Source organism: Euprymna scolopes, chromosome 33, assembly GCF_053919585.1.
Source record: "Euprymna scolopes isolate OS-2025 chromosome 33, ASM5391958v1, whole genome shotgun sequence".
NCBI lineage: Eukaryota > Metazoa > Mollusca > Cephalopoda > Sepiida > Sepiolidae > Euprymna > Euprymna scolopes.
Window position 1 is genome coordinate 5803382 of NC_136514.1, and position 13214 is coordinate 5816595.

Genomic DNA, 13214 nt, shown 5'->3' on the forward strand with positions numbered 1-13214 from the left:
TCATAGTTTTAATTTTAAAAATAATTCACAAATTACAAAAGAAAAGAATTAAATAAAAAATATTCGGTACTTCTGCATTTTAAAAACCCGGACCATGCTATTTTTTTAAAGATAGGATTTTAAAATGAAATTTAATTTTTTAGGTATCTTTTGTTTATTAAATTGTTAGGTGAAAGCACAGATTAGTTAACAAAGTTCCCTTCCTATGTTAAGAATGGTTTTCTAAATAACAACCTTATTATTTCAGCACGATCCGTAAACTGCAAAAATAGTACCTACCAAAGAATAAATTGAAGTAATGTTTCTAATTTTATTTAATATTTTTTGTTTTTTTGTTTTTAGATGAGGATGTATTTAGAATTCAGACTCGTATCCTTGTCTTGGTTGTGAAATTCAGAACGTTTCGGCCGATGTAACACCCGACCTTCTTTAGGTGCATATTTTCAAATTTTGGAACCTTCCAGAGGAAGTTGGGAATCTGTGTTTATTCCCAAGATTCGATTTACAAGAAGTTTCCCAAGTTCCAAAACCTTTACCTGAAGAAGGCCGGAGGTTACATCGATCGTAACGCTTTTGCTTTCAAAATGTAAACGAATAACAGTTTTAACTTTTGTTTTCATACATAATATATATATATATATATATATATATATATATATATATATATACTTTTGTCATTCATTCACTATATATATATATATATATATATATATCATATATATTATATTTTATTTTATTATATAACAGTAGAAATTTCTAAAACCGAACATGCTTCTACATACTTCGAGAACGTTCGTATGGATTGTTGCGTTTATTTTAAATTAACATATTTTTAATTGTATCGATTGGAATTTAAATTATTTTTGAAAAAAAATCTGTATTTTTACAAAGTCGATAAAAATGTATTTATTGAATAATTTAACTTTGACACGTCATGTGCTAGAAGCTTCTTCGACGAACCGTATATAAAGAGGGTCGAGCGCAGAGAGACAACCATTTCCTCGTTTACACTCGAGAGGTGAGATTGTCTCAAATAGGCAGTACCAACCTATATTAGTAGATTAATACATTGATCCTATATTATATAAACAGGTGAGTAAACTATTTATGCTTGAGTGAATTTATAGGATTGTCCGATTTTTTTTTTTTTCTTTTCACAATAGAAATTTTTTTTCTTTTTGAAAAAAAAAAAAAAAATCCTGCATGTGCAGACGGATTTCCCTATATTTAAACATTTTTGAGAATTTCAAATTTCTTTGCTATTTGATCTATAAATATTTAAAGATTTTTAACCTTGTAGGTGTTTCTTTTCGCCGAATTTTATTTTTAACATCCTTCTGCTATTGTCTTAGATAAAATCCTGTACGCCCACTTGCCATTTAGATTTTTTCCTTCCTTCTGCACTTTATAGACATTAATGAAATAACGTAACATTTAAAGTCTCTTCTTGAAGGTAGAGGGGGCTTTGTTAATTCTGTACATCTAACATTTTCATAAGATAGCCGTAAAATTAAATCAACCCGAAAATCTTATTTAAAAAAAAAAAAAAAAGGGGGAGGGGGTCGGGTCAGTTCCCAAATTAAAATTCAATCCAATAAATCGATTTTAATTAAATCGTTCAAATTTCCTTTATATACGCCTTAAACAATGCTTCATGCAAACTTAATATTTTAACTTAACTTCATATTTGTCTACCCCCCCCCACCTCCTTAAGCCAATGTACATTACTGCAATATATATATATATATATATATATAACTACATTTACTCACATAAAATTAAGCCTGAGTCCTAGAGTGGATGAAACGCCGAATATTCAGTGTAGCTTAATCGCCATAGTAATTTTATAAATTACTATATATATATAATATATATATATATATATATTATATAACTATTTTATAAATAAAAAAAAAAAAATATTCCCCCCCCCTTCTACCTTATTTTATTTCATTTTTTTAGAATAAATGACCATTACATCTGTCCTTATTAAACAATGCAAATTTTCCAATAAAAAGGATTTCATCTGCGAATCTAAACTAGGATCACTCCCCTCCCCACCTATAATTTTAACCGATATTCTGCAATTTATTTTACGACCTAACCAAGTTTAGTATAAACACCCAACCTCCCCATGTTTAGAACGGCTTTCGTAACAAATACCTCAACCTCGAAAACTACTAAATACTATTTGAAAAAAAAAACGTAAATATTTACTTTAAAACAGAACACGGACCAATAAATTTTTTTAAGGTTTTCGGGGTCCCTGACAACGAATCTGATACTCAAACCCGTCGCAAATTTAGTGCGAGGGTTCAAGGGTTAATACCATGCAAACGGTAAATTTGCGACGGGTTTGAATATCAGATTCGTTGTCGGCGACCCCGAAAACGTTAAAAAAAAATTTAGGTATTATTATACAAACACCGTGACAGCGTTAGGGTTAGGGTGAATTCGCTGTCACGGTGTTTGTATAATATTACCAAAATTTATTGGTCGTGTTCTGTTGTATTTAAAGTAAACATTTACAAAAAAATTATAGGGGCGTGATTCTTCAGGTCCGCTGTTTTATCCATTTTAAATAATGATCTCTTTGGTTTCTCAAAAATACGCTTCCATCTGTTAAATAGCGCTAAATTTCTCAACTTAGCAATTTGATCTTGAGTTATTATCCCTCTATCGAAATAACCTTGCAAATTTATTCTATAGTTGTGTGTGTGTACATATTACATAAAGCCGACAACGGTGAAATAATACTAAAATATGCTTTTCCTTTTCTAGAATTATAAAATTCCAGAACCAACCTCTTTAAATTTCTCATTTTCGAGGAAAGTTAAATTTAATGTAGATTCTCGAATGTTTTTTTTCTGTAAAACAATCGCCAGTTATTTTAAAACTGATTACTTTTAATCGAGTCTCTAATTTTAATTCATAAACGGTACTTGACGGAACTTTGCAGGTTTTTAATTAAAATTTTGCTTTGGCGCCATCTATCGGCCACAATTAAAGAAACCGGCAAAGGGGCGTAACTCTGTCGATCTTTGCTTAGTCTTTGTTCAACGAAGACGTCCAAACTTTTTACCCGTCGGAAATTTGTGCATTTCTTAAGCGAGACTTATATTATCCTGGAATTAAAATGGCATCGATTCGATGTAGGCTTTTGAAAAGATCCATAGTTAATATTTCGAAAACGGAATTTTAGTTTCAAATATTCTCAGAATCGTTTATGAAATGACCGATGTCTGACATGTGAAAACCATAAAAAGCAGACGACACTAATACTAATCCGGAAACTGATCTTTAAGGTACCTCCAACGCGCACCAGTTTTAACAAATGTAACTGATTTATAACTTTCACCATTTAAAAAGCTTTAAATAAACTAATTTTCTCACATATGAAAATGCAAGACAAATCGTTTATATTATCGACGCTTTAAAACTACGTTCATATGTAGTGACGTTTTTGAAGCCGTAAACATACCCATGTTTTAAGAATCTAGCAAAAATCACTTTAAATTTTTGTTCAGGTCCACCAAATAATCGGTAAATATAGGTAGACGTTACAACAGAACACCGACCACTCTAATTTGTTTAGGGGTAATCGAGGTCGCTGGCAACGAATCTGATAATCAAACCCGGGGCAAACTTAGCGTATGCATGGTATTAACCCCTGAACCCACGAACTACTTTCCGCCATTTTACAGCTTCCATTTACGCTACACGTGCGGTAACATAAACGACGGCTGTTGAATGTGCCTTCACATATCAAACTGCCTTTTCACATGGCGTACGAATCTTGTGGAACATTTAAAATTATATGAAAAATGAGATCGATCGTGTCGCGGCCATCTTGCCTATTTTGCAGACATGTGGGGACAGGGGAGATAAGTCCATCACGGCTTAGACTTTGTCAATTTGACGATCTTGAAACATGGACAGAAAAACTACCTAAATTTTTTCACTTATTTTACAGTTTGTCTTAATCCCTTTTTCATTTTGTCCTTTTTGTTTTAAACGCACCCGTGAAGGCAAGATGGCCGCGACACGATAGATCTCATTAAATTTTTTCCTCTATAAAAAAATTACTCTATTTCATCACTTGATTGTTTGTATGAACTCTTAAGTACGTACAATACAATCTACAAAAATATTCTATGATACCATTGTTTAATTGTTTTTTTTTGCTTGCCCTACCCTTTATGTAAAATTTCAAATGTTTAGACCAGAAATTGTCAGAGTAATTTGGTAGACCGCAGAGGTCAAATTCATAAATTTGATCCCTATTATGACCCCTTAACATTTGTTTTGGGCTCAAATCAAGTTAAGAGTTACATGTCCAAGGAACCTATATCTAAAATTTCAAGTGTTTATACTCAAAATTGTCGGAGTTTGGTAGTTCTCAAAGGTCAAATCGTTGAACTTTGACTCCTTAACAGCCAAATTTCTGGCCGAAAACAATTACAAAGATTTTCCCAAATCTCAATACCCTGTATATCAAATTTCGAGTCTTTAGACTAAAAATTGAGTTATGCTTAGGGAAATAATGCGCGCGTGCGCACACATATACACACACACTTTTACAGATTAGGCATGGCCAAAAAATTGAAAAATAAGTTTTTAAAAAAAAAAATTTTTAAATCCATTCTTGCAACTTGTTTCCAGAAATTTTTAGCTAATATCTTCTAATAATAGAATTTAAAATTTCCCAAAACCAGTTTACTGCCATTTTTATCTCAATTGCTAAAACCTTAAAATAAAATAAAAGGGTTTGAACCAAATAATTTTTTCGTCTAAAGATTAAGGATTTGCTATAATATGCAAAATATAAGTACCTGAATTTCAAATAACTTTATATCGTTATATGCATAGCAAAATTACAACTACAAAATTAGTTTAAAAGTACAGAGGCCTGGCGAGGATTAGATAAACTATATTTAATCATAATATATTTTAAGTGAACTCTCATTCTTGATATTTTTAACCATGTATTTTAACGTTTGATTGGACGATTAAGTTTAATTTTTTATAAGCTATATATGTTGCCTACATAACCGCTCCGAAGATAAGCAATGATGAGGCTGGCCAGTACTAGATGGGTGACCATCTTGAATGCTAAACGTCGCATGTGTTAAACAACTCCTGCATTAGCAGTGTCAGATGTCGCCATTAAAAATAAGTGATAAAAATTTGAATAACTAGACTAGTTGTCTTTCGAAGCTTATAACTACTTGAAAAATGTAATTTAACTCCTGATTTTTTTTTTTTTTTTTTTTTTTCAATAAAAGGAACCAAGACCAAATTTTAAAATAAAAGGGTTAACAGAAAAATATCTGATATTTTAAAATCAGTTTTCTTCAAAGATTACAAGAAAAATCAACGAATTTTAACTTGGAATATAAAAATAAAAATTCTAAATTATCATAAACATAATGGTTGCTCCCATTTTTCATTAAGAATTTGTCCATATATTTTATATTCCATGTACTTGAAAGAATTAAGCAAGGATTCCAAAAGACCGCAATTTTAAATTGTCATATTGACAGGTTCACAATGGAGATGTCTTTTTCTTCCAGTTGAGAAATACGAAGGCCGAAAACTGCCATAATTCTTTCAAAAACAAAAGCACATGAGACCAAATAGATTTTAAAAGTAATCCCTGTAGTAACTATATAAAGAAACATTTGAAGTGCTCATGTCTTATCTCTCCTTTGAATTTGACATGTGTTTCCTGTCAACAACTAAGTTATGGGTCACCGTATTTGAAAAATATATCACTCGTCAGTTGAATAATTTTTTTTTTTTTTTAAATTTAAAACATTGAATGAAATAGAAAAAGTTGTAGGTGTCCAATTTTTATAGGACAATATTTTCTAAATGAGGTTTCACTAAAATAAAAATCAACGTGGTTATTATAAACTTTTGACTTTACAGGTAAATTTGCATATAACTATTTTGTTTGTTTTTTAAATTAGATTATTTTATTGATCTCTTATCTTCAATTTGTGATATATAAACCTTGCGTAGGAACATTTTCTTTGATTTCAAGATGGGGGTGGGTGAATTTTAAAAACGTTTGTCTAGAATATATTCGATTCATTGGAAAGAGCATAAATTTCACATTAAACCTAAATCTGAAAATATCTTAATTGAACCAAAGAAATTTTTTTTTTTTTTTTTTTTTAATTGAAAAATTTGACTCGTAAAATTCATTTCATTACATAGAAGAAATGGCTGCATGAGCGTGCATGCACTTTGTAAATGCTTTTTAAAAATTTCTACAAAAACTTTAATAGTTTATTTTGGAAGTATATTCTATATAGAAATTAAACAACCCACTTGATACAAAACGCATTTTATTTGCAGTTTTGTGTAAAGGGTGTCAATTCCCCCAAATTCTGCCACTACCTCCTGCATCTATTATAACGGTTGGGCCACCATAGGTGAATAAAACAATTGCTGAAAAATCATTGCATTTTTAGCAAAATGTGCAATTATCTTTTGGTATTCTGAAAAGCATTTTATATTGGGCTCACAAAAAAAAATTTCAAAGATTGAAATGTTTTTCACAATTTTTTTTTTTTTTTTTTTTTTGCTAATCTGAAAGATTTCATATTTAATGAATTTCACTTGAAAAAGATGAAAAAATAAAAGCATTCGAAATTCAGATTTTCAACCTTAAAATAAACGTATCAGATTTTATGTACAATCCTCACCTTCCCCACAGTCCAATATTTTCAGTTTCGGTTACAAATTTTAAGTATATTTGTACGAAGGGTGTTTTGATGGCAAAAAGAAATAAAATTATGAAAAGTACACCATTATAAAGTTTATTCACTTAATACAAAATTTTCATTGATTATTGATTGCATAATTACTTGATTTTTGGCAGATTTTTTTAAGATTGTCAAAATCCTTTATTTTTGGCTGTGCTTAAATTCATTGTCTCTTTACAATGAGAAGGGAAAAATAAACTTTTAGTTCTTTGGCAGCATCCTTAATTTTATTTTCCGCTGTCAATATCATTCAAGGTCTAAGTTTTGTTTTTCATGCTTTGCATAACAAATTTTTTTTTTTTTTTTTTTTTTTCGTCAGAATGGCAAAGTTACAGGCTGTTGGTATTGATTTGGGCACCACCTACTCATGTGTGGGCGTCTTCCAACATGGTAAAGTTGAGATCATTGCCAATGACCAGGGCAATCGTACAACCCCCAGTTATGTTGCTTTTACTGACACCGAACGACTCATTGGTGATGCGGCCAAAAACCAAGTGGCCATGAACCCTGAAAACACCATCTTTGGTAAGCTTTGCGTTTTTTTTTTTTTTTTTTTTTTTCCTCCCCCCACATATTAACGGAAGTTCTGAAATAACCAATCCCGACTTTTGTAGCTTTCATAGTGTAAACGCTTTTTTTTTTTTTTTTTTTTTTTTTTTCGATTAATAGAAATGAATCATAGCTTAAAGTTATGAAAAATAATTTTATTTAAAAATAAGCAAAATTTCTTAATCTTCAAGGTTTCCTAATTTTGGAAATATTTAAGGTTTGCTTTCCTATTTGATAACCTTTTTAAAATTTAATATAAACATGTTAAATTTAATTTGGTAGTTATCTTGAAGTTATATATCTGACCCTTGTTTTACTTACAGCCAATTTTTGACAAACATTTTTTTTTTTCCTGCAAATAGTTTTAATTTCTTAATCTATTATCTAATTCAACTAATAATTACCACTTTTAATTTTGATTAAAAAAAATTCTTGCTTTTTCTTCAGATGCAAAACGTTTGATCGGTCGTAAATTTGATGATCCTGCTTGCCAGTCGGACATGAAATATTGGCCATTTAATGTGATAAACGACAGTAGTAAACCAAAACTGCAGGTACTTTTTAAAGGAGATACGAAGACGTTTTATCCAGAGGAAATCTCTTCTATGGTTTTGACGAAGATGAAGGAAACTGCAGAGGCTTACCTGGGGCGGGCAGTAGTCAATGCAGTCGTCACAGTTCCAGCTTACTTTAATGATTCGCAAAGACAGGCAACCAAAGATGCGGGCACCATTGCTGGTCTCAATGTGCTCCGTATTATTAATGAACCCACAGCTGCAGCCATTGCGTATGGCTTGGATAAGAAGGTAATTATTTTTGAATTTGCATTTCCTATTAAATTACCAGAAAACTCTTTTCAGTCCTGTATGTGATAAAATAAGTCTTAAATTAGAAAAGTAATGAATTTTCTTGTATTATTTTTGGAACTTATGAATTTGACAAATAGATTGGAAGCTTATCTTAATAGGAATCTATTCATCAGTGCAATGACTGGCTCAACTTTATAGATGTAAGCTTAAAAATTATAACACTTCAATTTACCTTGGCACCAAAGGCCATTCTTAAAATGAGGTATTGCTTTTTTTTTTTTTTTAATTTTTTATTTTTGTGATATGAATATTTTTCTACAAAACCTTAGACCCTAAACAAAGATTCTTTGACATTTTCTGTCACTTTATGATGGCTATGAAAGGAGTATAGTACATAAACCTGAAGGAGGTCAATGGAGAAAAGGTTTAGAATGGCTGCTCCAGGCCATTGGGTTTTTAAAATCAGATTTTCTAACCTTACATCGTCCAGCCATAGAAGGGAAATAACTGTTAGAAATATTTGTTTTTAAACTTTGACCTGCATGTAATTCATTTCTTTGATTAAGTCTTTAAATTATTTTTGAACAGGTTGGCGGTGAAAGAAATGTTCTTATCTTTGATCTTGGTGGAGGCACCTTTGATGTATCCATTTTAACGATTGAGGATGGTATCTTTGAAGTGAAATCCACTGCTGGCGACACTCATCTCGGCGGTGAAGATTTTGATAACCGAATGGTAAATCACTTCACACAAGAATTCTCTCGTAAACATAAAAAAGATTTGTCTAAAAATAAGCGCGCTTCCCGACGACTGAGAACGGCTTGTGAGCGTGCAAAGAGGACCCTGTCATCGAGCACTCAAGCCAGCATTGAGATTGACTCTCTTTTTGAGGGAATTGACTTCTACACCAACATTACACGGGCCCGATTTGAAGAGTTAAATGCTGACCTCTTCCGTGGTACTTTGGAACCGGTCGAAAAGGCCCTTCGTGATGCCAAACTTGATAAATCTTCGATCAACGATATCGTCCTTGTTGGTGGATCCACTAGGATTCCCAAAATTCAGAAACTCTTGCAAGATTTCTTTAATGGAAAAGAACTAAACAAAAGCATCAACCCAGACGAAGCTGTTGCATATGGCGCTGGTAAGTAATTTGTTCAAATCTTTAAATCAACTAAGCTCCAATATATTTCTCCAAATGTTAGCATCAATCGGCAACTTCTAGTATTTAATCTGTTAAATAATGAATCTTTTGTGTATTAAAACAAATTTTCTATTTTGTTGTAGCTGTTCAAGCTGCTATTCTGTCCGGTGATAAAGACAAAGAAGTTCAAGATCTCCTCCTGTTGGACGTTGCTCCTCTTTCTATGGGGATTGAAACTGCTGGCGGTGTCATGACTCCCCTTATTAAAAGAAACACAACCATTCCTACAAAGCAGACGCAGACCTTCACCACGTTCTCTGATAACCAACCCGGTGTATTGATTCAGGTATTTGAAGGAGAACGTGCCATGACGAGAGACAACAATTTGCTTGGGAAATTTGAGCTGACCGGTCTCCCTCCTGCACCCCGAGGTGTGCCCCAGATCGAAGTCACCTTTGATATTGACGCTAATGGTATCCTCAATGTATCGGCCTCAGATAAGAGTACTGGAAAAGAGAACAAAATCACCATCACAAATGATAAAGGTTAGTTTTTATTTTGTACCAGTACAGTTTAATCAAGACATTGAAAAATGAAAATATCAAACATATTGTACGTATCCATTTTGGACTGAAGATCTCAAAAAATTATTTTTTTACAATGGAAAAACACTTTCTTAGAGCGTGTTGAAGTCGGTTATTATGGAATTTGTTAAACAGGCTACAGGGAGATAACATTGTCTTGAGAATTGCTTCCCATCACCCTGGAAAATCTCAGTATGCCCTGTATTTAAGAATTCAGGTGATCGTTCATCCCCCTCTCAGTACAGGCCAATAAGTCTCCTGTGCATCATAAGTAAGTTGCTGGAATCTGTTAAGTACAGAAGTAATCAACCATCTCAGCAAAAATAACCTTCTTAGTGACACACAATATGGTTTCCGTTCTGCTAGATCTACAGCAGATGTGCTTACAGATATCTCATAGGATAAGCGAATCTCTCGACAGAGGCAACCTTTCTAGGGCAATTGCTCTTGACATATCAAAGGCCTTTGATAGGGTATGGCATAAAGGTTTACTTCACAAGATCTCCAGCTATGGTATTGCTGGAAATGTCTTAATTATTAAATCATTTCTCTCTGATAGGTTCATAAGAGTAGTAGTTGATGGGCGAAAATCAGAAGCTCACAGTATAAATGCTGGAGTCCCTCAGGGGTCGATCCTGGGCCCAACTCTTTTCCTGATCTACATTAATGATCTTCCAAATCACATCCTTACATCATTCGTAGACATTTTTGCTGATGACACTACCATCTATGGTAGAACATCTAGGCAGTAAACGACCAAGTTTTCTCCGATTCTCTCTCCTATGATCTTGATCACGTTGTACAATGGGGAAAGGAGTGGCTGGTTACTTTTAATGCATCTAAAACCAAGCTTCTCTGATCCCCATCTGGCATCAATTAAAATGAATGGCTCTCGTCTTGGGGAGGCCTCAAGTTTTGACAGGCTTCTGGGCTTGACCTTTACTCCTGATCTTAAATGGAATACGTACATCAAATCTGTCAAGGCCACTGGAAAAATGGTTGGATCCTTCTATCGATCCAGTAGATATCTCACTGCTGATGCAATTCTCTATCTATATAAGAGCCAGATATGTCCAAGGATGGAGTACTGTTGCCACATATGGGCAGGAGCTGCTAGAAAAGACTTGTCCTGCCTTGATAGGGTTCAAAATAGACTTCGTGGCCTAGTGGGAGATGTCCTTTTCTCTTCGCTGCAACCTCTGTCTCACAGAAGAGATGTTGCGAGTTTGTCTCTGCTTTATCGTTATTTTCATGGAAAGTGTTCAACTGAGCTTCAATCTATGGTCCCCCCTCGCCAAACTTTCACAAGAAACACTAGACTAGCTGAAAACATTATCAATAATTTTCCCCACTCTTTATCTGTGCCTAAACCAAAACATAGATTCCATGATCAAAGCTTCTTTCTTAGAACTGCACGCCTGTGGAATTGTCTTCCGTTTTCCTGCTTTCCAGCTGTCTATAATATGGTTGTCTTCAAGTCCAACGTGAACAAATTTCTGGTGAGCCGTTCCACTTAAGTTAACAAATTTACCGAACTTCCATTACTATCGATTACTATATTGTCCTTTTGATTACTCTACACTCTTTAACCCTTATCCTTGAGTGGCCTATCGGCCTTGATGAGTGGTGACGTTTATGTAAAAAAAAAAAAAAAAAAAAAAAAAAAAAACTCCAGTTAAAGCACCAACATTCCCTCCCCATCTAAATCAAAAATTGTATTTCGATGTTAAAAAAAAAAACTTGATGAAATTAAGTCAAATTTTTTCGGAAAACTCGTTCCATAACGGATACGTGTAATAACTTTTTTTTTTTTTTTTTTTTTTTTCTTAAACTGTACAATTACCCTTCTTTATTTTTTTTAAATGCCTCTTCTTCCCCCCCCCCCCCTCCTCTTGACAAAGGATAGATTGGACATAGTAATTCACTCCTGTTTGCACTTTTCTTAAGCAGTTTCTGGATTTTTTTAATTTAGCACAAACATGAGTCACGGTGAAAGTAATTTTTTTTCTTGCCTTTGTGGGGCCTTTCATGCTCTGCTTGTTTCCTGCATATGGGGAGGGTGGTAAATGAATTTAAACTTTGAACTTCTAGTAAGATTTGCTGTCGCCCCCCCCCCCCCCCCCCAAAAAAAAATTTTATTAAACTAATGGGATTTTTGTGCCTTGTTTCAGGACGTCTCAGCAAAGAAGAAATTGAAAAAATGGTTAATGATGCTGAGAATTTCCGACAGGAGGATGAGAAGCTGCGTGAATGTATTGGTGCGAAGAACAACCTCGAAAGTTATGCATTCAATATGAAGTCGACAGTGGAAGACGACAAAGTGAAGGATAAAATCAGTGAAGGTGACAAGAAAAAGATTGTCGACAAATGCCAAGAAATTATCTCCTGGTTGGACCAAAATCAGTTGGCAGAAAAGGAAGAATTTGATGCTAAACGAAAAGAGTTGGAGGATGTGTGCAACCCTATCATCACTAACCTCTATCAAGCAGCTGGTGGTATGCCCGGTGGAATGCCTGGTGGTATGCCTAATTTTGGTGGCGCTCCAGGTGCTGGTGGCGCTCCAGGCAGTGGTGGCGGCAGTGGACCAACAATCGAAGAAGTTGATTAAACTAAACTCCATAATTTTCATTCTAGGCAATTTCATCTTTCATCAAAAAACATTGAAATGTTTGTAAATATTAAATCCACGTTAGACTAACTAGATCATTCATGCACTAGATAACCTTGTCATATTGATAAGGATGAAGCTTCCGTTTAATTTATGATTTAAATTTGAGTTTTCAATCATCACTGTAAATGAACTTTTTTCATTACAAAATTAACAATTGACCTAGTTTCATTGTATGACTAATGAATATTGAATGCTTTGTCATTCAAAGTTTTTTTTCTTTAATGTATTGTAAATGTTTTCGGACAATATTAAAAATTTTAGAAATGTTAATATTTGTTTTTATTTTAATAACTTTTTCTCAATGCCAAAATGGTTTAGATCAAAGCATTTACTTAATTTTGTTTCTCTTTATAATTTTTCTCATTCTATTCACGATTTTGAAAAGTAAAATATGCCCCCCCCTCCCTCTCAGAATGTGGCATTAAAAATTAGTAACAAAATACAGTACAGTATATAATATGTATATAATTAACACCATAAGGTGGGGCAAATAAAGGACCCGGAAAAATATTGTATTCCACACCGTAACCTGAAAATGTAACCCTCCACCGGTTTTGGGGATTTTCTAGTGTTTATTAGTTAAAAAAATATAAACTGAATCGGCTCTGTCATCAAAAGCTTTGAACAGATTTGATTCTTGTTCATCAGTTGATTACAATTATCTACATTTACAATTTGCATAGA

The 13214-nt window shown here is 33.2% G+C and overlaps 1 protein-coding gene across 1 annotated transcript; it reads left to right on the forward strand.

The window, feature by feature from the left end:
* Positions 1-735: 735 nt before the first annotated feature.
* LOC145258122 (heat shock cognate 71 kDa protein-like) lies at positions 736-12800 on the forward strand. Its single transcript, XM_080115866.1, has 6 exons — positions 736-1092; positions 7093-7298; positions 7770-8128; positions 8720-9275; positions 9419-9820; positions 12031-12800. The coding sequence occupies exons 2-6, from the start codon at positions 7094-7096 to the stop codon at positions 12465-12467; spliced, it is 1959 nt and encodes a 652-aa protein (XP_079971992.1). The 5' UTR covers positions 736-1092; position 7093; the 3' UTR covers positions 12468-12800.
* Positions 12801-13214: the final 414 nt, after the last annotated feature.

Coding starts and splice junctions, on each gene's coding strand:
- LOC145258122 (XM_080115866.1), top strand. CDS start 7,094: ATGGCAAAGTTACAGGCTGTTGGTATTGATTTGGGCACCACCTACTCA. Junction 9,276..9,418: donor AGCTGTTGCATATGGCGCTG/GTAAGTAATTTG, acceptor ATTTTGTTGTAG/CTGTTCAAGCTGCTATTCTG. Junction 9,821..12,030: donor CACCATCACAAATGATAAAG/GTTAGTTTTTAT, acceptor GCCTTGTTTCAG/GACGTCTCAGCAAAGAAGAA.